General features: G+C 35.4%; 1 protein-coding gene across 5 annotated transcripts in view; it reads right to left on the bottom strand.

Moving 5' to 3' along the window:
* LOC111152335 (3-hydroxymethyl-3-methylglutaryl-CoA lyase like 1) overlaps nt 1-24,677 on the bottom strand; it is a 193,958-nt gene that overhangs the window by 86,597 nt on the left and 82,684 nt on the right. For 4 of the 5 annotated variants that reach the window (XM_022510835.1, XM_022510832.1, XM_022510833.1 and 1 more), the window contains 2 exons: nt 12,474-12,537; nt 8,872-9,060 (listed from right to left, as the gene is read on the bottom strand). In XM_022510835.1, the coding sequence (XP_022366543.1) occupies nt 8,872-9,060; nt 12,474-12,537 (253 nt within the window). The remainder of the gene's footprint in view (nt 1-8,871; nt 9,061-12,473; nt 12,538-24,677) is intronic. The other variant, XM_022510836.1, reaches the window with a different exon arrangement.

Raw genomic sequence — 24,677 nt, 5'->3', positions numbered from 1 at the left:
TCTCTCTCAAATAAATAAAGAAAAGAATATCCACCTTCTTGGCCCCTTCCCTCCCTTGACACACACAACACACATGCACACATACGCCAAATAGTTCATCTTAAGTTGAAGATGTTTTCTTTCAGAAAAGAGTTATAAGATTCCTGACACCTGAAGCCAAAGCCATAATGAATACTCTTGCCTTCTGCCCTTGTGAGGTGGAATTTTTGCAGGTTCATCCTTTGAGAGTGTGGCATCTTGGAGGGAGTCTCTCTATCTTATACAGGTTCCCATCCATGTTCCCTATAGCGTGCTTGGGCCCAGAGTTGTTATCTAACCCTTTATATGGCTGTTGCAGGATGAGAAAATGCCTCAGGATTGTGGTCCTCACTTCTTTCCAAATAGACACTCTGCAATTCAACTAATTCAGCATATGTCATAAAGCTTAGATTCTCTCTGAATATATTTGCTTCTCTCAGTTCCTAGGACATAATCTTCCCCTCTCCCAAGTCCTTTGAGCAAGGGGTGTTTCATCGGTTTGAAGCACTCTTTTCACAACTGGCATGCACACTTGCACATGCCTGCACACAGACACACCCCTTATAAGGGTTAGTTTCATGCTTTACATTTGATTTTTTTTCAAAGATTTTATTTATTCATTTGAGAGAGAGCGTGAGGCAGCACTAGCATGGGAAGTGGCAGAGAGAGAAAGAGAAGCAGGCTCCCTGCTGAGCAGGGAGCCCTGTAGGGGGCTGGATCCCAGGACCCTGGGATCATGACCTGAGCCAAAGGCAGATACTTAACAACTGAGCCACGGAGGCACCTCACTTTACATCTGATTTTAAACATTACATCCTCAAATATACCTTGTTAACCATTAAATCACAATAGGGAATCAGCAGTATTTTGCATTTTGGCATTTTCAAGAGGCAGAAATTTGGGTGCCCAGATTTTGCACTATAGCCCTGAATCCCAAATAGCTAAGATGTCGTTCATTATATAGTAAATATGCTACACAAGTAAATTACTACTCAGTGTTATCATATAGAAGATATATAAAGGAAAGAGAAAGGGAAGGGCAGGGGAGAAGTAAGAGGAAGAGAGACAGAGACTGAAAAAAGTAATATCCATATCAGAGGGGTGGAGCTGGTAGGAGAGACAGATGTCTTCAGGAACATGCTGGTCAGGAACACTTAATAAGTTACAGTTGTGCCTGAACACAGAATCCTGAAGTGATGCCTAGTTCTCTATTGTTTTAGAAACTACAATACCTAGGAAGGGAAAATTGTAAAAATTCCCATGCCCAAAAGTCCATGGGGTATCAGTTTCTATTCTAATTCAGTACAATATTCCTTACCTGCTTCCAGAGGATAAATATGGGTTTGTGCACATATGCTACAAAGTCAAAATAATCCTTTTCTAGGGCTTGATCTTCGCTTTGTTTTTTAACTTCTGCCAAACAACTGCACACTTTAGGTCTATGACATAAAGCTTTACATGTTGATTTTCAGCCTCACAAAAAAGTTCTGGTAGTCTTATTTTTAGTTGTCAAAATCTTAGGTTCTGAAAACATCACATGAACTTATTTTTGGCCAAGTTTAACAAACTAACACTAATTTTAAGATATACCCTTAAATACTTTTTATATGGATTGTTTTAAATAAATACATTGAAAATAGTTAAGTTTTTAGAATTTAGTAAGTAATTTTTAATCATCCAATTTTCTGGATCTCTTCACTTTGATTATCTAAAAGCATATACTTGACAAAAACCAGGGGTTCTGATGCCTGGAATATCAGAAAAATATGTTAAACAAAATACAGATTATTTTACACCATATCTTCTCATAACAGAACACCAAATTATCAACAAGAGCATTAGTTACATGAATACAATAGAACACTCTATCTTTGTATTTTGTTCTCCTCAAAATGCCATTATACTTCACTAAATTATATGGCTGAGAGCATGTAAGAGACCTGACTCTAAAAGGATTAATACTTTAAAAAGAATAATTTCGGGACTGAGGGACTCAAGCGGGTGGCCTAAGAAGACTCTGGGCTTGTTTCCTCCCACAGACACACTGAGTCTATACCTATATATGGAGCAATTCCTCCTGAAGAGGAACTGAGGGCTGAATGAACTGCTTCTGCACAACAAGGGATGGAGGGACCATATGACAAATGGCAGAAAGAAGCAGACATGGTAGCAATGGAAATCCTACCCCTATACTATGAAATGCACAAGGAAGGACAGGACTGTGGCTATGCACAGATTTGTCTGACCTGCAGAACAGTAAAAAAGCAGTGGTTTGAAGGATGCCTAGACTTTAAGTTAAGGAAGCCTATTTACTAACCCTAGAGTATTCAATCAAATGGTGGGGGAACTGCTAGAACTCTCTCTCTGGGATTGGAGGTAATGGGGAACACCATTGTCTCCATTCTCTCTCCACACTTAGCTCTTATCTGAGCTAAGAGCAGAGTCTAGGCACTCTAGCTAGCCTGCTGACTCTGAGCCCCAAGATCCTAGCCCACACCAGCTGTAGCAGTCCCCATAATATAGTTCTCCCCATAAAGCTCCCCAGCCAATGCCACCCCAGACATAGCTGTCCCACCAAGGATGCTCCTGCATAGCATATAATATGACATCCTCAGCATGTACCCACTATAGCTCTAGCCATTTTGCCAAGGCAACCTTGGCACAAAGCAACCTGGAACATCTCCTGCTGTGTCCATGCTATCAGGGCACTTCCTATACAAACCACCCAACGCAATTCTACCCCAACTCTGGCCAGATAGCCAAAGCCTCCAGGCACATGCAATCTACAAAAGAGACGTTTCTGTACAACACCACTCCTTCAAGACTGGGACAGGTAGCTGTTCCACCTAATTCATAGAAACAAACACAGAAAGTCAAACAGAATTAGGAGTCAATGAATATGCTTCAAGCAAAGGAACAAGATGATGCATAATAAAAAGAATTAAATGAAACAGAGATAAGTAATCTACCTAAGCGTTCAAAATTATTAATATAAGGAAGCCCACTGGACTTGAGAGGAGGGTGGATGAACTCAGTAAGAACTTCAACAAAAATTTTTTTTAAAAAGGAACCAGTTAAAGCTGAGCAATACAATAACAAATGAAAAATCCACTATCAACAGTAGATGCAATCAATTAACAGATGCAAAAGAATGGATCAGCAATCTGGAAAAAAGGGTAATGGAAAGCATCCAAGATGAACAACAAAAACATTTCTTTTAAAATAAAGGTAGGTTAGGGAAACTGAAACAACATCCAGTGTACTAATGTTCACAATATAGGGATCCCAGAAGAAGTGAGAGAAAAAGGTACAAAATGATTACCTGAAGAAATAAGAGCTGAAACTTTTCCTAAGCTGGGTAATGAAAAAGACAGCCAGGTCCAGGAAGAACAAAAAGACACTACTAGGATGAACCCAAGAAGGTCTACACCAAGACACAGAATAATTAAAGTGTCAACAATTAAAGAAAATCTTAAAAGCACTAAGAGAAAAGCAACTAATTACATAAAAGGGAAATTCCATAAGGTTATCAGCTGATTTTTCAGCACAAACTTTTCAGGCCAGAAGACAGTGGCATGATATACTCAGAGTACTAAGAAGAAAAGAAAAAAAGAAAAAACAAAACAAAACAAAAAAAGAAAAAAACAAACACTACAACTAAGAATACTTTACATGGCAAGGTTATTTCAGAACTGAAGGAGAGAGAACGAGCTTCCCATACAAACAAAAGTTAAAGTTCATCACCATTAAACCAGCCTTATAAAAAGTTTTACAGGGATTTCTTTAAATGGAAAAGATAATAACTAGAAAATTATTAATGGAAAAAACTGTACTAGTAAAAGTAAACATAAAAAGGTAGTGAATCAATCAATCCAGGATAAAGGTAGTATGAGGACAAAAAGAAGCAAAATCATTCTGTTTAAATTATTAGTTAAGGGAGTCACAAAATCAAAACATAGAAAATAGACATCATATACATAAAACATGGAGAGGGAGTTCTTTTACACATGTAGTTCTTTTATATGTGTTCTAATGTAAGCAACCATCACTTAATATTAACTTCTGTATACTTAGATTATATATGAACTTCATGGTAAACACTATCCAAAGACTTATAATAGATTTACAAAAATTAAAGACAAAGATTGTCAAGCATAACACTGAGGAAGGTCACTCATCAAAACGGAAGAGAGCAAGAGAAGAAAAAAGAAACAAAAAAGAACTACCAAACAACCGAGAACAATTAACAAAATGACAATAGATATAAACATATCAATAATTAAATGTAAATAACCTAAATGTTTCATCAAAAGATATAGGATGAATAAAAAATGAATAAAATGAATACATGAATGAATTTAAAAAAAGCAAGCCCCACCTGTAAGCTGTCTATAAAAGACTAACTTCAGACCTAATGATATGTATGGACTAAAAGTGAAGGGAGAAAAAAGACCTACCATGCAAATGGAAACAAAAAAACTAGGATAGCAATATTATATAACACAAAATAGAATTTAGAACAAAGATTGTAACAGGAGACAAAAAGGACATTACATAATGATAAAGGAATCAATCCAAGAACAGGATATAACAATCGTAAATATCTACGCACCCAACCATAGGTGCAACTAAATATATAAAACAAATATTAACAGACATAGAGGGAGGAATTGGCAGTAATACAATAATAGTAGGGATACTGAACACCCCATTTTCATCAATGGGTGGATCATCCAGACAGAAAATCAATAAGGAAATGCTGGTTTTAAACAATACATTAGACCAAATGGACTTAACAGATACATACAGAAATTCCATCCAAAAACGGTAGAATACACATTCTTTCAAGAATGGATGGAACACTCTCCAGAAGAAATCACATGTTAGGACACAAAACATGTCTCAATAAATTTAAGAAGACTGACGTCACAGCGAGGATCTTTTCCAAAAATGAAACAATGAAACTGGAAATAAATTACAGAAAGAAAAAGAAACAAACAAGTGGATGCCAAACAACGTGCTAGTGAACAGCCAGTGGGTCTCCAAAGAAATCAAAGAGCAAATCTAAAATTACATGGGACAAATGAAAACAGAAACACATTTTATCAAAATCTTTGAGACATAGCAAAAGCACTTTTTTTTTTTTAAGATTTTATTTATTTATTTGACAGAGAGACAGTGAGAGAGGCAACATAAGCAGGAGCAGTGGGAGAAGGAGAAGCAGGCTTCCTGCCAAGCAGGGAGTCCAATGTGGGTCTCCATCCCAGGACCCTGGGATCATGACCTGAGCTGAAGGCAGATGTTTCATGACTGAGCCACCCAGGCACCCCCAAAAGCAGTTCTAAGAGAAAAGTTTAGAGAGAAAGGGCCTATCTCAAGAAACAACAAAAATCTCAGAAAAACCACAATCTAATATTATGCCTAAAGAAACTAGAAAAAGAACAAAGCCCAAAGTTAGCAGAAGAAAGTAATAAAAATCAGAGTGAAATAAGTGAAATAGAGATTAAAAATACAATTAAAAAGATAATCAAAATTAAGATTAGGGTCTTTGAAAAAGTAGGCAAAATAGACAGCCAGATTCATCAAGAAAAGAAAAGAGAGGGGACACAAATAAATAAAATCAGAAATGAAAGAGGGTAAATAACAACCAACACCACAGAAATACAAAGAATTATGAGACTACTATGAAAAATTAAACACCCTCATTTGGACATTGTAAAAGAAATGAATAAATTCCTAGAAATATATACTCTTCTTATACTGAACAAGGAAAATAGGAAATCTGAAAGACGGATTACTATCCATGAAATTGAATCGGTAATCAAAAAATTCCCAACAAACAAAAGTCTAGAACCAGATGGCTTCCTAGGATAATTCTACCATACATAGAAAGAAGAGCTAATATATATCCTTCCTAAACTAGCCCAAAAAAATTAAAGAGGAAGGAAAGCTCCCTAATTTATTCTACAAAACCATCATTAACCTGATACCAAAAAAACCCCCAAAAAGATAAAAACATTATTAAAAAAGAAAATTATAGGCTAATGTCTCTCTGATGAACATAGATGCAAAATCCTCAACAAAGTATTATCAAACCAAATCAATAATACATCAACGATCATTCACCATAATCAAGTGGGATTTATTCTAGGGAGGCAAGGATGATTCAATATCCAAAAATCAATATACAAGATATATCATATTAACATAATGAAGCATAAAAATCTTATTATCATCTCAATAGATACAAATAAAGCACTTGATGAAATTCACCATGACTTAGTAAAAACTCTCAAAAAAGTGGGTTTAAAGGTAACATTCCTCTATATATTGAAGGCCAAATATGACAAACCCAGAGCTAATATCATATGCAATGGTAAAAACTGGAACACTTTTCTGCTAAGATCAGGAGTGAGACAAGGATATCCAATCTTGCCAGTTTTATTCAACATAGAACTAAAAATCTTAGCTTTGGCAATCAGACAAGAAAAAAAAAATCCAGATTATTATGGAAGAAGTAAAACTGTCACTATTCGTAAATGACATGATACTACATATAAGACCCTAAAGACTACATCCAAAATGCTGTTAGTGTTACAAAGTGAATTAAGTAATGTTTCAAGATGGAAAATTAATAAAGAAAAAATTCTGTTGCATTTCTATACCATAATAACAAAGTGGAAGAAAGAAAAATGAAGTAAACAATCCCATTTACAATTGCATCAAGAAGAACAAAATGCCTAGGAATAAATTTAACCAAGCAGGAAAAGACATTGCAGTTTGAAATTTGTAAGATGCTAATTAAGAAATTGAAGATGGCAAAAAGAATTGGAAAGCTATATCATGGTTATGGATTAGAAGAATTAGTATCATTAAAATGTCCATACAACCCATAATAATCTAAAGATTCAATGCAATCCTTATCAAAATACCAATAGCATTTTTCACATAACTACAACAAACAATGCTAAAATTTATAAGGAACAACAAAACACCCTAAACAGTCAAGCAATCTTGAGAAAGAAGAACAAAGCTGGAGGCATCACAATCCCAGATTCCAAAGTATACTATAAAGCTTAAGTAATTAAACCAGTATGGCTCTGGCACAAAAATTAGACACATAGATCAAAAGAACAGGACAGAGAGTCCAAAAATAAACCAATCATTTTATTAATTCATCTATGACAGAGGACATCAGAATATACAAGAGAAGTTTTTTCCAAGAGAAGTTTTTTCCAATAGGGAAAAGACCATCTGTTTAATAAATGGTGTGGGAGAGCTGGACAGGCACATGCAAAAGAATGAAACTGGACCACTATCTTACACCATATACACAAATAAACTCAAATTGGATTAAAAAAACATGAATATGAGACCTGACACCATAAAACCTTTAATATAAAATACAGGCAGTAATCTCTTAGACCCTGGCCTTAGCAGTATTTCTCTATACTTGTCTCCTCAGGCACAGCAAACAAAAGCAAAATTAAACTATTGGGACTACACCAATGTCAAAAGCTTTGTCACAGTGAAGGAAACAACGAAACAAAAAAGCATCCTCCTGAGTGGGAGGAGATATTTGCAACTGATGCATTTGATAAGGGGATTAACATCCCAAATATATTAAGAATTTACACATTTTAACACCAAAGGAAAAAAAAATCTAATTACAAATAGGAAGAGAATCTGAATAGATTTTTTTTTTAAGAAGACATACAGATGGCCAACAGACACATGATAAGATACTCAGTATAAGTAATCATCAGAGAAATACAAACCACAACCACAATGAGATACTGGCTCACTCCTGTCAGAATGGCTAGTATCAAAGAGATGAGAAATAATGAGTGCTAGTGAGGATGTGGAGATAAAGCAACCCTCGTGCACCGTCGGTGGAAATGTAAACTGATGCAGCCACTGTGGAGAACGGTGTGGAATTTCCTCAAAAAATTAAGAATAGAAATGCCATACAACCCAGTATTTCAACTTCTGGACACTTGCCTGAAGAAAACAAAAACACGAATCTAAAGAGATATATATCTGTATCTGTCTTACGGCAGCATTATTTACAATAACCAAGACATGCAAGAAATTTATGTGTCCACGAATAGATGAAAGGATAAAGAAGGTGTAGTACATACATTCCCAATGCAGTATGACTCAGCCACGAAAAGGAATGAAATCTTGCCATTTATACCAACATGAATGTTGCAAATTAGCCAGATAGAAAAGATATATACTTCATGTATCATAATATAGGTCATGAAACAAGCCAGACAGGAAAATACAAATACTATATGATTTCTCTTATGTGTGGAATCTAAAAACCCAAAGAAACAAGCAAAGAAAAAGCAGAAATAGACTCATAAATACAGAGAACAAACTCTTGGTTACCTGAAGGGAGGAGGGTAGGGGGAATGTGTGAAATAGATGAACGATATTAAGAAGTACAAACTTCCAGTTATAAAACAAAGTCATAAGCACGAAAAGCAGGTAGAACATAGTCAATATTATTGTAAGTTTGTATGGTGACAGAGAGTAACTACACTTGCTGTGGTGATCATTACCTTTATATGATTATTGAATTACTACGTTTTACCTAAAACTGATACTGTATGTCAATTACCCTTCAGTAAAAAAGAACAAATTTTATCAAATCAAATTGACAGTAATAGGAGACATCATTGCCCTAAAAAAGAAATGTGTAGAGTTATTTCCTGAGTGCTTGTCATGTGGCAGACATTGTTTAATCACTATATTCGTAGCAATTTATAAATAGTATCCCACTAATGCTCTTAATGTTTATAAGTAAGGATACCCATTTTACATGTACACACAAATAACACAAAATACCTGAAGGGCCGTGAGGATATTTGCTAAGGCTTGTCCATATGTGTCATGGCAGTGGACAGCAAGAGCACTAGGTGGGATTTCTTTCATGACGCTCTCCAACATTCTCTTCATGCTTCCTGGAGTTCCCACTCCAATGGTGTCTCCCAGAGAGATCTCATAACAGCCCATGCCATACAATCTCTTAGATACCTGTTGGGAAAGGGGAGGAGCCAGTAAAACAATGGAAATGGAAAGACTCAAGCCCTGTTATTCCTTAGCAAACATCATCCAGAAGTAAAAGTCACAACTGAGATCAGTTACCTATCCATGGGAAACATTTATTTTAGTTTTCTGGTCCTTTTCCCATTTATTAAATCCAAAGCATTATATAAAAGTTTTAAAGACATTACTTTATTTTTCTAACATCCAAGTTTGCCTTAGAATCATAACTATCTACATAGTTTAGTTATGAAATTATAAGCTACAATTTCAAATACAGGAACCTTACTTTCGCAACACTTTAATCAAAGCAGAAGCATTACAAATTTACTTCGGAAGTAGTATTTCTCAAGGCCTTAGAGTAGAGGTCAAGAGATACCAATCCTAGTTCCAGCTCTGTCAGTAAGTAGTTTTGTGATTGGTAGAATCACTTAATATTTTTAACTTAATTCTTTGGCTCATAAATGGATGCACGTGTGCAAGGTAAACTGCAAGTTCCCTTTATGCTGTGTAACTATTGTCACTGTAAAGGGCAATACAAATTTGCAAAAAGGCAGCATGGTGTGTTAACAAAGACTTGCATTCTGGAGTCAGACAAACCTGGATTTACATCTCAGGGGTGAGGCATGCTAGTCAGGAGATACTGGTAGAAGATTGACCTCTTTAAGTCTTAGTGTCTCTTATGTAAAACAGACACAACAAATACTCTTATCAGCATATTTTCTAAGCCTTATTAATTTTTTAAAAAGTATATTAATGATGAAATTAATAAGGACATGTTGGTTATGAAAATGAAAGCAGGATCTATAAAAACATTTTGTACAATATCTGGCATATGTACAAAATACTGTAACTCGTTATTATGTATTTCTTCAGTGCCCATTTTATGACAGGCACTTGGCTAGGTGCTGGGATATAATAAGCATACAAATGTTGAGATGGTTTATGCTGTTGTGGAGCCTGGAGTCAACTCAGGATTGAACCTAATCAATTACACTCAAGAATGTGTAAAAATGAGTAAAATAAGAGTTTTGGAGCAAAGAAACAGGATTCTAAGAGCATGTAGCAAAGAAATTGACCCACATCTATCAAGTAGGTTGGGCCTAAGTGAGAGCTTAAGATAAAATAAGCGTTAACTTGTTGAAGAGGGTGAGAAGAAGAGTACAACAAGAATGTTTCATGATATGAAACATGTTTCAGACAGCTGAAATAGAAAATGCAAAGGGCATTCCAGATAGGAAAAAAATACAAAGGGCAGGTGTGGCAAGAAAGCAAAAACTAAGCTACATGAATCTGGCGAGGTAGGCTGAGGGCAAACCAGGCAGAGCCTTGCAAACCAGCCAAGCTGAGAATTTTGGTTGAGGATTCTATGATAAGAGCAACAGAAAGCTACAAAAGACTACTAGGGTAGTAGTGGTAGGGGCAATATTAAACTTTCAGAAAGGCACTATCAACAATATCAAAAACAGGTTAGAGAGTACTCAGAAGGGCTCCCTAGTCCAAGCAGGAGACTACTACTGGATGGAAACTTGAATTAAAAAAAAAAAAAAAAAGGCATAATTCTCATTCTTCCCTACTGCCTATTAAATGCTGGAATTTTTTAATGGTCAGGTAAAGAACAATGACATTTCAAAAGAGGAAACCTAACCACAGTTGGGGAAAAACCCTAAGTATGGTATCAAGGGACTTTAAGGAATACAAGGGTGTCCTCAAGGACAAATGATAAGTAGTCCCTAATCCTGCCAAGATATCAAGATGTACTAAATATCATCTTGCTTTTTTTTTTTTTTAACCAAGTGCTAAGTAGTGGTCTTACAAAGAGGGATTTCAGTGAAGTGAATGGTCGGTCAAGTCACCTTGGAGGATGAGGTAGAGCTGGTGGCACCTGAGGAAATAAACACCAGCAGTGTAGACAGCCATTTGAAGAAGTTTAGATGTAGAAGGATAAAAATATGTCGCCAATAACTACATGCGGATGCTTAATTAAAAAAGGAAGTTTTCGGGCAGAAGAGACTAGAACGTGTTCAAGAGTCAACAGGAAGGATTCTAAGCAGTTAAGTATATAGGGAGGAGGAAGTAAATGAGGAGAAGAACTAGAAGCTTGGACAGAGTGAACAGTTTGTAATGGTGAGTGCAGGGAGTAAGAGAGTGAGTGACCACAAAATGTAATACAAAAGCACAGAAGGCTCATTTATGAGTGCTGGCCATCAACGCCTAATGCTTCCAGTCTGCCTGTTACGTGATTCTTCTCAGCAACTCCTCAGGCATTCTGGTGCAGGCATGGAGAGTATGTGGGTGTGGTCCATCCATGGAGTCCACCAGGCAAAAGGCAGAAAAGCAAGGGTCTTGGTGTACAGGTAGAGTTGGATCCTAGTTCTTGTGGAGTCTGAAGTTATACCATTTTTGAAGTTTTAAGAAAAGAAGATGTAATTGTGAATGCAAATTAATAACCAAGTCTTGGAAGGGTCCCATGCAGGTGAAGGACTATGACACTGAAGCTTTTTTTAAAAAATTTTATAGTACCTGCCATAGTGTGCAAAGGTTTTGCTTAAAAAAATAGACTGTGGGACAGCACTCATTGAAAAAAAAATCTGCAGTACATTTCAAAAGTTCAAATGAGAGCACAAAGGAGGAATGACTTTAGCCAAATTGAATGTTTGTCTGCCTAAATTCTGGTTTTCTAACAATGTTATCTTCACTACTTTGGTACCACATTACAAAATATATGAAAATAACAGCATTAACAACAGGGACACATTAGAATAGTTCATATAAAAGTGTGTTTCTGAGAGCCTAATATAGTCTCAAAGACTGAGTATTCTGTATTCCTTGGTATCAACAAGTAGGAACAGGAAGTAGAAAATGAACTTCAGTAAGCAGGTCTTTAATGACTATAATCTATTGCTACAAAATTGCTCTCTAATAAAGGCAACTTGAATCTCAGCAGAAAGAGCTATCAGATCTCAAAGGAACAAAGCAGTGTACCCAAAAGCAGTGTATACTCTGATCCAAGAGCTGAAGCACGCAGGACAAAAAGAAAGGGAGCCTACCCGAGTAACCAGAGTGAAGGTCGTGTGTGCGCATAAACTGTCCTGACATTCTGGTGGAATGTAGAAAGGCCACTGAGTTCTACCCGCGGAAAAATGAAACAGGTATTTTTATTCCTTCACCTGTGAGCACCTAAATCATAAGACTCAAATGTTATTTAACATTGAAGAACTGTCCCCAATAGGTCCATCTTAAGTGTTAAAATCAAACTCTTAGTTAAGTAATCAAACTTGTTTCCATTCCATGGTTCTCCTTAAACTTTGTTGTGCAGATCAACACACAGCAAGGAAAACAGGCCACTTTTTAAAATAATATACATCATTTTACCAAGAACCAGAAAACCAGGGGTATCTTACTTCTGTCACTTTCTGTGGTATGATGGTTCCTTCATACGGACAGCCCAGGGCACAAGACACATACCTAAAATACAAAACCATATAAATATATAGATGATGGATAAGTCATTTCCTAATTTTCATTTTATAAAAATTAAGAAATAGCTTAAAAGTCATCAAAATGTATTTTACAGTAGTTCATTATTATTCTTACAACAAACAAAGAATTTTGGAACATTTTCAACTTAACTGACATTTTCATCTAGTAATCACAATTTGATATATGTTATTTGATGGCAGATGGGAATAAGATAAAAGGTGTTTATCTTGTGGAGTTATTTATACTATAGCAATATATGAACATTCATGTATGAATGAAAATATCACTGAATTACATAGTTTTATTTAAATAAGGACAAACATTCAACTGTTAAATATCCAGGTCTTTGGAATCAGAGAGAGATAGCATGTAGATGACTAACTGAATTTCTCTTTACTCCCATCTGGATATTTTGGCCTCATTTAGATACAGTCATTAATCACCCCAAAACTCCTAAACCAGGCCACAACCTCAAAGTTCATCTTGTTTATCTCCCGTGGGTATACCTAAATCATTCGAAACAGAAGAGTTTCTAGTCTACATTTAAAAGACTACAAATAAAGATATTCTATAAGCTTCTTCAACAATTTAATATAAAAAGTCAAGCCTTTCCTGAAATGATGATACTTTTCCATCTTAAAGTATTAAGCTTTAGAAAAACCTGTTTTAGCTATTTTCAGCTCAACACCAATCCCATTTTATTAAACTTTCCTCAGAGATTTTACAATGCTTGTATTAAAATAATGCATCATGTGCTTGATTGTCAGGGGTGAAGCAATTCACATGAGTGAGAGGGGCTGGTAGGAAATGAGGCTGGAGATGCCATTTTCTGAGCCAGAATATAACAAGCTTTAGATAATAAGGCCCTTGAATGCCATGCCAAAAAGTCTGAACTTTGAGATTACTCAAAATTATTAGGTAATGTAGTGACAAGATCAGAGTTGTTTTCCAGAAATGTTAACTCTTTGAGAACTCCGGAAGTGGCTGCCAGAGGAAGGTGCAGGCTAAAAGAAGACACACTCTAAGACCGTTATTTCCACACTTCTAAGATGCTGTCCACTGTAAGAAACACTATGAATTTCATAACAGATTTTGGAGTAAAAAAGCTATATATTCAATGATTCAATCCATATCCATTAATTCCAAAGATATAATCTAATTTCAAAAGTATTAAAATGTGAATAAAAGTTGTGTTTTGCGATTCAAACAAATACGCAATTTACTAAATCAGTAAGCATTAATGAGGACAGAGAAGGAATACAGTGGTTAATTCTATTAAAATTTGAAAGTAATGGTGGAGAGGAAATCACTTTTTTGTCCTAATAATTACTATAATTTAATCTTATTTGAATAATCTGTATAAATTGAATCAGGACAAGTAGAAAGAAAATGTTACAGAAACCTAACCCTTGGGAAAGGTAGCTAAGGTTGAAAAAGAACAAACATTTTCAATTCAGATACAATGATTACAGGTAAGTATTTTCTTTTTTTTTATATTTTTTTATGTTATGTTAGTCACCATACAGTACATCGTTAGTTTTTGATGTAGTGTTCCATGACTATTTGCGTTTAACACCCAGTGCTCCATCAATACTTGCCCTCTTTAATATCCATTAATGGGCTAACCCATCCCCCACCCCATCCCTTTAAATATGCATTTTCTATGTGTGTGTATAATCACTTTTACTCTAAACCCAAAATATCTAAATATGATTAAGTAGAAAATCCAAGCCATGCATTTACATGCCATCCATCTAAATATAAAAGAAAAATGAAAGGAAAAAAGAAAAAAAAGAAAAAACAAGTACAAAACAATAGAAGCAAACTAACCTCCCCTGTGTTCTCAACGTATCTGGCCATAGCTACCCCCTTTGTGCTGTAACTTTAAGTTGGCCACGTGCATTTTTATTCATTCAAGTTTTCCCTCTGATTCCTTCCCAGGTTTGCCTGGGTCTTCATATTCCACTGCATTTCACCTTCACATATTTTTTTCCATCCTTGCAAGTGGACACTCCCTTAACCTATTCACACATGGGGCTACTTTCTCCAAAACAAATGTGATGGTTCTCGACTATGTCCATTAATTTATTTTAATATTATATAAGCAGAGCTTGACAACTAAGACCCACAGCCCAAATCCTGGTCATTAGTCTTTTGCAAGTAAAAATTTTTTAAAGATTTTATTTATTTATTTGACAGAGATCACAAACAGGCAGAGAGAGAGAGGGGGAAGCAGGCTCCCCGCCGAGCAGAGAGTCTTATGTGGGGCTCAATCCCAGGACCCTGGGATCATGGCCTGAGCCGAAGGCAGAGGTTTTAACCCACTGAGCCACCCAGGCGCCCCTGCAAGTAAAATTTTATTGGAACAATGCCATGCCAGTCTATTTACCTATTATCCATGGCTATTTCTGCACTGTAAGAGCAGAGGTAAGTAGTTGCACATAGATTATCTGACCCACAAAATCCTAAAATATTACTGTCTGGTCCTTTACATTAAAAGTTTGCTGATGGTAATAAATGAAATACTTTCATGAGTATGAGAAAGTCTCTACCATGATAAAAAATAGTCTACATCATCTGCTTTAACTAGTGGCTAGAGTCGACATCTAGATTTCTGCTCTTCTCTAGCAATCTATTAGAAGGGCTCACGAACTTGCCTGCACCCATCACCTGGGGAGCTTAAAAAACAAAACCTTGATGGTTAGGATACACTCCAAAACAATTAAATCACAAACTTAGGAGAGGAAATTCAACCACCAGTATTTCAAAACCACCTCTAAAGCTCCATTATTTTGTCAAAATTGAAAACAACTAACCATTTAGCAATACTACCTCCCCTGGATGGCCTGATTTCCTTGTATTTAAAAAAAGGGGGGGGGATAATACAGAGTTTTGAGAGCTTGTCTCAAGAATCTCCCCACCACTACGCCATGGAACCTTTGATCTATTTTCAATTGTCTGGTGGTTAAATTTCTCAGAGACCTATCTCAAATCATTTCTACTCTGATGAAGCTCCAAACTACAACCTCTCCATTTCTTTTTTTATCCAGTTTCTTACTTCTGGCTTAATGTCCTTTAGTATTTTTTTTTTTCACCAGTGTTTGAGTTTTGCAGACCATTTTGTCAGCAAATTATTTTATTTCACCTTCATTAATGTATAATAGTTTGAATAGGTATAAAATTTTAGGTTAAGTTATTCTACCATTTGAACATATTTCATTATCTCTGTCTCTGTTTTGCTGATGAAAATTTTGCTATCTAAAGGTAATGCCTTTATAGCAACTTTATAGTAATTTTTTCTCTATTGTCTTTAGGATTCTCTGTTTAGATCTAATATTCTACATTTTACCATGAGAGTGTCAGAACTTTTACTTTTTTTTTTAACATTTGTAAAAGCTTCATTTTTTTATAAAGATCTCTTCTTTTATGTTCTTCTTTTTCTTTTCCTTTCCTTTTATAATCTTCTATTCTAATTGTTCTATTTCCTTTTCTGTTAAAGTTTTCCTGATTTTGTTTACCTTTTTTTTCCCTTAGGGTATACTTCGTATCATCATGGGATTTATAATTTTTATTGTGTCTTTTCATGGTGCTTTAGTTTCAGTAGGAGTTCCATGAGAGTCTTTACTTATTTAAATGTCCCTATAAACAAGATCTGACTGCCTTTGGCCCTTGCCCTGTGGACTTTATTAGTTCTTGGACAAATTTCCACCTGAATTTCTTAATTTGGGTTTCCAGAATGCATCACAAGTTCTACTGATTTTGCATTCACAAGAAGGTGATTCCCAGCTCTAAGAATAATCACTTTGAAATCAATGTTTTAGTAGAATATCTGTCTTTTCCCCATATAGACATTAAAATCCCATTTTCAGGCCACTAGGGATTATATCTGAAATAGATCTCCCATGTGCTAGTGGCATCAACCTGCATGTTTACCACACTTTCTTTAATGAAATCTGAGGACTTACTTTTCTGAGTTTGGCTATATGTTTTAAAAGTGGTTATATTTGTTTGTAATGGGAACAAAAAAGGGAGTCTCTAGAGAGCATCAACTCAGTCCCCCACAGTTATTGTCTTTCATCATTACACAGATAGATAACCCAAGGAACAACTACAAATCTCATGAACATTATGAATTGATTTCCTGACATATTCACATAATATATTAAGCTCAGTATATCCAAAATGGGGCTCATTCCTGTTTCCCCTGCATTTGCCATTAAAAAAAATAATAATGATACAGTCGTTTTCAGAAACTGTACTGCCAGATCACTTAAAGGTCATCTTTGAGAACATAGTCAATAACCTGGGTTGGCTGGTTCTTCCTTTCCAACCTCTGTAGCACAGGACATCTGCCAGTGCCAGCCCAAGTATACAGAACAGTCCCTGAATATCTTCTCCAGGACAGCTGCAAACATTTCCTAAGTGCTTTCCTTGCCTCTGGTCTCACATCACTCATTTGTACACCAATGTCTATTGACAAAATAATATGACCACAGCATAGATCTGTTTACATAGTTTTATGAAAATCTTTAAGTGGCTTGCCATTGTCTACCAAATAAACCTGGCATTCAAGTTCCACAATTTATGAAACTTCAACTTAACTTTCTACTTCTCTGCAATTACACAGCTTCAAAAACTCCCATTCCAGTGAAAGTAAACTTTTTCCTGTCACCTAAACATTTCTTGAGATTTCTTTTCACTATATCTTTGCTCTTTGTAGATTTCCTGTCCCACCTGAAAAGGCCATCATTTCTGATTATGCTTTCATGAATTTACCTAATCTTTAATGACTTCATTTTACTGACACCTTCTGCATTAGATTTCTCCAAATTACCCCAGAGAAATTTAATATAGTATTACTTAAAACTTGAATAGGATTTGTCTGTATGTCTCTTAATGTATTTGCCTTTTTTTGACAATATAATAATTATTTCTCTATATATTGTTTTCTAGTCTGCTTGAAACTCTTTTAAAGTCAGCTACTTTTTCATTTTCATATTCCATACAGTATCACCAGACAGTGTATTATATAAAACATATAATATTTCTTGAATGAATTAATCCACAAATGTGTTAAGGTACCATTTTCATCATTTGAACAATTTTCTAAGCAATTCCTAATCTTTTCTCTAAATATATAACCTCCTACAGGTTATTAAAGTTCTAAATCCTGTAGCCAGAAAAGATAGCATATATTTATGAGTTCAGACTTAGAAGGATATTTTAAATATTATATAGGATGACAGAATAATAAAGGATTTGCCAACCATACTGAAGCTCATTGTGTTAAAATTAAAAGCATAGTGTTACAATAAACTCTGTGGATAGAAATGTGAGTTTATTTTTATTTATGCTTGTTAAGGCCATTTATCAGTATTGTGCAAAATCATGATAAAAGAGAAATGGAGGCATTCAAGTCTTTACCAATGTTTCCTGGTTTAACTCAGTCATGAAAAAGTACCTACAGTGAGGCCTTACCTAAGCCTACCTTCCCACAATTATCCTACATCCTTTCACCATTCTGGCCAAAACGATGAGGAAAACCTTGGAATAAATGGTGCAAAGACTTTGAATGGAAGCAATCAACCACTGCTATCCTCAGAAGAGAAAAGCAATGCCAAGAGCAAGGAGATGACATGTGATGTCAATTAAACATAATTAAGACACTTAAATGTAGGAGCTGTTTTGGTGCAGTCATGCAGAATACATCCATCAATAAACAATTCAAAATAGCATTCCATTATTAATAAACTAACCAAAAGAGGGTTGTGATAGTTTATCAAACAGTTAACACTGTAGATGATAATAAGAAATAAATGCTGTCCCTTGGCCTCAAGGAGCAATTCTGCTAAGATGCTCTTTTGGCTCTCAAATACTAATTTCATGAGAAATGAAAAAATACATTCCTCCCTCAAAGACTCTATATGAAGGCTGTTTAGACATGACTGTACCAACACAGCTTACATGTATTAACTATTGTCGGCTATGTGTTATTCTGATTCACAGCAGTGCCAGAATAATATGTTAGGTTAAAAAAATTAAGTATAAACCCTCAAACCATATGCATGACACAAAATAGCTTTAACAGATGTCTCATTTTTACAATTTTATGTATCATGTTTTGGTAAATGATGCTTTGACTTGCTCTTCTCATTTTTCTTCCAGGCCAACACAAAGCCCTCAGTTTAGCAGAGGTTGGAAAGAAACCTGACTAATAAACTATCCATTTAGAAGATGGTGCCACATATTCAAGTGAATTCCATTAGGGCAGATCATCCAATGGAAAGTATCTGCTATATTAGTCATGACAAATGCTGTCAGTCACTGTGTGTTTAAAAAATTGAGACTTAAATAAGGACACTCACTGTCATGCTCAATAATACTGCTATTACCTTCAGGGTCAGGACAGAGATCCCAAATGACATGTTGTATCAGAGAGAGGAGGAGTGAGAAATATAATATGGGCAAAATGACCTAAACGGTTTGGCTAACAAACAAGCAGCCTGCAAATTCTTGAATAAATGGGTGTTATAAATTATCTCTCAAAAGGAAAACCAGTGAAAACTGACCACCTTCAGGGAGAGGGCTGTGCCCTTACTTCATGACAGAAAGATTGCCATTCTAAGGGTTAGAAATTATACAGAGCTAGACAATGAGTCAAAAAACAATTAAGCACAAGAATTGTCTAATATCATTGGTGTTTCATCAAGGAAACTGGTCACTGATATACGTAATACAATCTTACTCAGAAGCTTTAAGCCAGATTGGATTTTTATTGGTCTTGGCTGAGGAGAAAGTAAGTGGTGAGGGTGATAGTAGATCAAAGATGCAAAAATTATGCTCTCTAGGAAAACAAAAGCAAAAAAAAAAAATATTCAGACTATACCAACATAAAAAGCCTTTGCACAGTGAAGAAGACCATCCACAAAATGAAAAGGCAACCTACCAAATGGGGAAGAATATTTGTAAATGCTATAACCAATAAGGAGCTAATATCTAAAATATATAAAGAACTTATGCAAATCAGTATCAAAAAATTATAATCCAATTAAAAAATTGGGAAAAGGACCTGAATACATTTTTTTCCAAAGGAGACATACAGATGGCCAAGGGACACATGGAAAGATTCTCAACATTATCAGTCACAAGGAGATATCACCTCACACCTTTCAAAATAGCTAGTTATCAAAAAGACCAAAAAAAAATTAGCAAGTGTTAGCACTGAGGTGGAAAAATAGGAACTTGTGCATTGCTCGTGGGAATGTAAACTGACAGGCACTGTGGAAAACAAAGTGGAGATTCCTCAAAAAATTAAAAATAGTAATTCCATACCATCCAGTCATTCTGCTAATGGCTATTTACCCAAAGAAAACAAAAACACTAATTTAAAAAGTAAAACACTAATCATATCCTAAAACTGCTTTTTGTTTTTCTGTATCTAAAAGCTATATGTAATTATCTATATTAGCTTAATGACTAGTTCATCTTTTACTCCTTATTCTCATTGTTTTGTACCTTTCTTCTGCAGAATTAGGAATTTCAGGACTTAAAATTCACAGTTAAATATTTTTTGCATTGTAAACCTACACCAAAGAAATAGAAACAATTATAAGAACATATTATGAGCAACTATATGCCAGCAATTAGACAATCTGGAAAAAATAGATACATTCCTAGAGATGTGTAAACTACCAAAACTGAACCAGGAAGAAACAGAAAACCTGAATAGACCCATAACCAATAAGGAAATTGAAGCAGTAATCTAAAATCTCCTAAAAAACAAAAGCCCAGAGCCAGATGGCTTCCCAGGTAAATTCTATCAAACTTTTAAAGAATTAATACCTATTCTCCTGAAACAGTTCCAAAAAATTGAAATGGAAGGAAAACTTCCAAACTCATTTTATGAAGTCAGCATTACCTTGATTCCAAAACCAGACAAAGACCCCATCAAAAAGGAGAATTATAGACCAGTATCTCAAAAGAACATGGATGAAAAAATTTTCACCAAAATACTAGCCAACAGGATCCAAAAGTACATTAAAATGATTATTCAACACAACCAAGTGGGATTTATTCCTGGGCTGCAAGGTTGGTTCAACATCTGCAAATCAATCAATGTGATACAATACATTAATAAAAGAAAGAACAAGAACCATATGATACTCTCAATAGATGCAGAAAAAGCATTTGACAAAGTACAGCATCCTTTCTTGATCAAAACTCTTCACAGTGTAGGGATAGAGGGTACATACCTCAATATCATCAAAGCCATCTATGGAAAAACCTACAGCAACTATCATAATCAATGGAGAAAAACTGAGAGCTTTTCCCCTAAGGTGAGGAACACTGCAGGGATGTCCACTATCACCACTGCTGTTCAACATAGTACTAGAAGTCCTAGCCTCAGCAATCAGACAACAGCAACAACAACAAATAAATAAAAGGCATCCAAATTGGCAAAGAAGAAGTCAAACTCTCACTCTTTGCAGATAATATGATATTTTATGTAGAAAACCCAAAAGACTCCACTCCAAAACTGCTAGAACTCATACAGGAATTCAGTACGTGTCAGGATATAAAATCATTGCACAGAAATCGGTTGCATTTCTATACACCGACAAGACAGAAGAGAAATTAAGGAGTTGATTCCATTTACAATTGCACCCAAAGCCAGAAGATACCTAGGAATAAATCTGACCAAACAGGCAAAGAACCTATACTCAGAAAACTATATAATACTCATGAAAGAAATTGAGGAAGACACAAAGAAATGGAAACAATGTTCCATGCTCATGAATTGGAAGACTATTGTGAAAATGTCTATGCTACCTAAAGCAATCTACACATTTAATGCCATCCTATCAAAATACCATCAACTTTTTTCAAAGAAATGGAACAAATAATCCTAAAATTTATATGGAACCAGAAAAGCCCCCAAATAGCCAGAGGAATGTTGGAAAAGAAAACCGAAGCTGGTGGTATCACAAGTCCAGTCTTCAAGCTCTATTACAAAGTTGTCATCATCAGGACAGTATGGTACTGGAACAAAAACAGATATCTGGAACAGAATAGAGAGCCCAGAAATGGACTCTCAACTCCATGGTCAACTAATCTTCAACAAAGCAAGGAAAAATTGTCCAATGGAAAAAATACAGTCTCTTCAACAAGTGGCGTTGGGAAAATTGGGACAGCCACATGCAGAAGAATGAATCTTGACCATTTCCTTATTCCACCCACAAAAATAGACTCAAAATGAATGAAAGACCTCAACGTGAGACAGGAGTCCATCAAAATCCTTGAGAACACAGGCATCAACCTCTCTGACCTCAGCTGCAGCAATTTATTCCTAGAAAGATCACTAAAAGCAAGGGAAACGAGGGCAAAAATGAACTACTGGGACTTCATCAAGATGAAGAGGTTTTGCACAGCAAAGGAAACAGTCAACAAAACCAAAAGACAACTGACAGAATGGGAGAAGATATTTGCAAATGACATATCAGATAAAGGGCTAGTATCGAAAATCTATAAAGAACTTAACAAACTCAACACCCAAAGAACAAATAATCCAATCAAGAAATGGGCAGAAAACATGAACAGACATTTCTGCAAGAAGACATCCAAATGGCCAACAGACACATGAAGAATTGTTCAACATCACTCAGCATCAGGGAAATACAAATCAAAACGTCAATGAGCTACCACCTCGAGGACACCAGTCAGAATGGCTAAAATTAACAAGTCAGGAAATGACAGGTGCTTGTGAGGATGTGGAGAAAGGGGAACCCTCCTCACTGTTGGTGGGAATGCAAACTGGTGCAGTCCCTCTGGAAAACAGAATGGAGGTTCCTCAAAAAGTTGAAAAAAGAGCTACCCTACATATCAGCAATTGCACTACTATGTATTCACCCTAAAGATAACAAATGTAGTAATCCGAAGGGGCATGTACACCCCAATGTTTATAGCAGCAATGTGCACAATAGCCAAACTACAGAAAGAACCTAGATGTCCATCAACAGATGACTGAATAAAAAAGATATAGTATATGTATACAATGGAATATTATCCAGCCATCAAAAAAACAAAATTTTGCCATTTGCAACGATGTGGATGGAAGTAGAGGGTATTATGCTAAGTGAAGTACGTCAATTAGAGAAAGATAATTATCATATGATCTCACTAATATGAGGAATTTGAGAAACAAGACAGAGGATCATAGGGGAAGGGAGGGAAAAATGAAACAAGACAAAACCAGAGAGGGAGACAAACCATAAGAGACTCTTAATCTCAGGAAACAAACTGAAGGTTGTTGGAGTGGAGCTGGTGGGAGGGATGGGGGGTCTGGGTGATGGATATTGGGGAGGGTATGTGCTATGGTGAGTGCTGGGAATTGTGTACGACTGATGAATCACAGACCCATACCCCTGAAATAAATAATACATTATATGTTAATAAAAAAATGTTTTTTGCATTTTGCAGTTGTTTTTTTTTTTAAACAATGGATGGATAATTTTGTTTGACTTCTAGGAAATTGTTACAAATATACTTCTTTCAACTTTCAGTAGGTTCAGGCTTTGAGTAATCATGGGTCAACTCATTTTAAATGATTTTAAAGGAGTGGCCTAAAATATAATTATGTAAAAAGCTTTTCTTTGTTGTGTACAACTGCTGACCTTGTGAATTTATAATATATAAGCATTTTAATAGTAAAATTAATAATGGCTCCTTAGTGATAGTTTCCTTTTTTAAATTAATATTCTCGCAAAGAGAGAGAGCATGTGATTCTAATGACTTCATTTAAGGTTAAGTTGATACTCAGACAAAAAGGAATAAAACTAAATGTCTGATATATTAGAATACTACCTTCATATCTTGACGCATTTCAGTTTTGAAAGGATCTTGACAAGCCAAGAGATAATTATTTCAACAAATGCAGTGATAAAAATAGAGAAAATGATTACATTTATCATAGATTTCTATTTTTCTTTGCCTTTTTTACTTTTTAAAAATTTAGATAATAGAAAAATAACCTACATATTTCAAACATATGTCATATGAATTACACATCAAAAAATGAAGTCTAAAATGTAGATATTTCATTTTCCATTCATATATAATGTACATTCAGTGGCAGTTAGCTGACTTTGCATTTTATGTCAATGATTTGGCATGGTATGTTTTCCCAATGTATCCCAGATGTTATGTGAAGTCCTAAGCATATATAAAATATGTGTTCACATGCATGTGTATATGTGTGTGTTTGGGGGGACATGGGAAATCCAACAATAGCCCTCGTAACTTTAATAAAAGCTGCTATTTAGACCATATGAAAGTTAACTATTTTCATAAAAATTTAAATGGTTTTACTGAGCATTTATAAAATGTGTGCTGCCTTATGGCCTTTAAATCTGACAGCTGATGACATGAATTTTCTGGATGGTGATCAAGTACATGTTGATGCAGCTGTTGCCATGTTGCCATATAAGACATGCTGAAGCATCTACTTCAGTTTCAACTGGTTGAGCATGACTCTTTCTTAAATGATTACTAATGACCTATGACTTAATAATGAGTATCTAGAATCTCGATTGCCAGTAAAAATAAAATCTAATTTAAACTCTATAAAAGTTTTGGGGAGGAGGAAGATAATTCTCAACTGCGCAAAGAGCAAACTCACATGCTGAAAGGTGTCTTTCTGAAAATGAATAGTGTTTCAGAAACTCTATGAGTTGTGCTCCCACGGAACAAAATCTGCATTGGCAAACATACACCAGTCTATTGTGTAGCTCTCCAGCACGTCTCCAATGTACTCTGCGGACTGCACTGGACCGTGCGTCATTTTGTATCTATCTTGCACTCTGTGCCCCTCTTATCAAAGCCTGGCAAGGTTTTTAACTTGTAGCATGGTTAGGACTCTCTTTGCTGATGGGACACTATTATTAATTGCTCAACAATCAGTATTTGAGAGAATTTAGGGTTTTATTAGCTTTAATACATTACCTATTCTACCTCCGAAGAGATAACTAAGATAATAAAATATAGTATACAATTTATGTTTACATCCATCTTTTAACATTAAAAAAAACCTTGCCATTTGAAAGTAGCAAACTTCTTGTTTGAAGTGCAAG

Source organism: Enhydra lutris, unplaced genomic scaffold, assembly GCF_002288905.1.
Source record: "Enhydra lutris kenyoni isolate GAN:26980312 unplaced genomic scaffold, ASM228890v2 scaffoldscaffold28, whole genome shotgun sequence".
Classification (NCBI taxonomy): domain Eukaryota; kingdom Metazoa; phylum Chordata; class Mammalia; order Carnivora; family Mustelidae; genus Enhydra; species Enhydra lutris.
The sequence above is the reverse complement of the archived record's forward strand: the minus strand, read 5'-3'. Positions and strand labels throughout refer to the sequence as shown.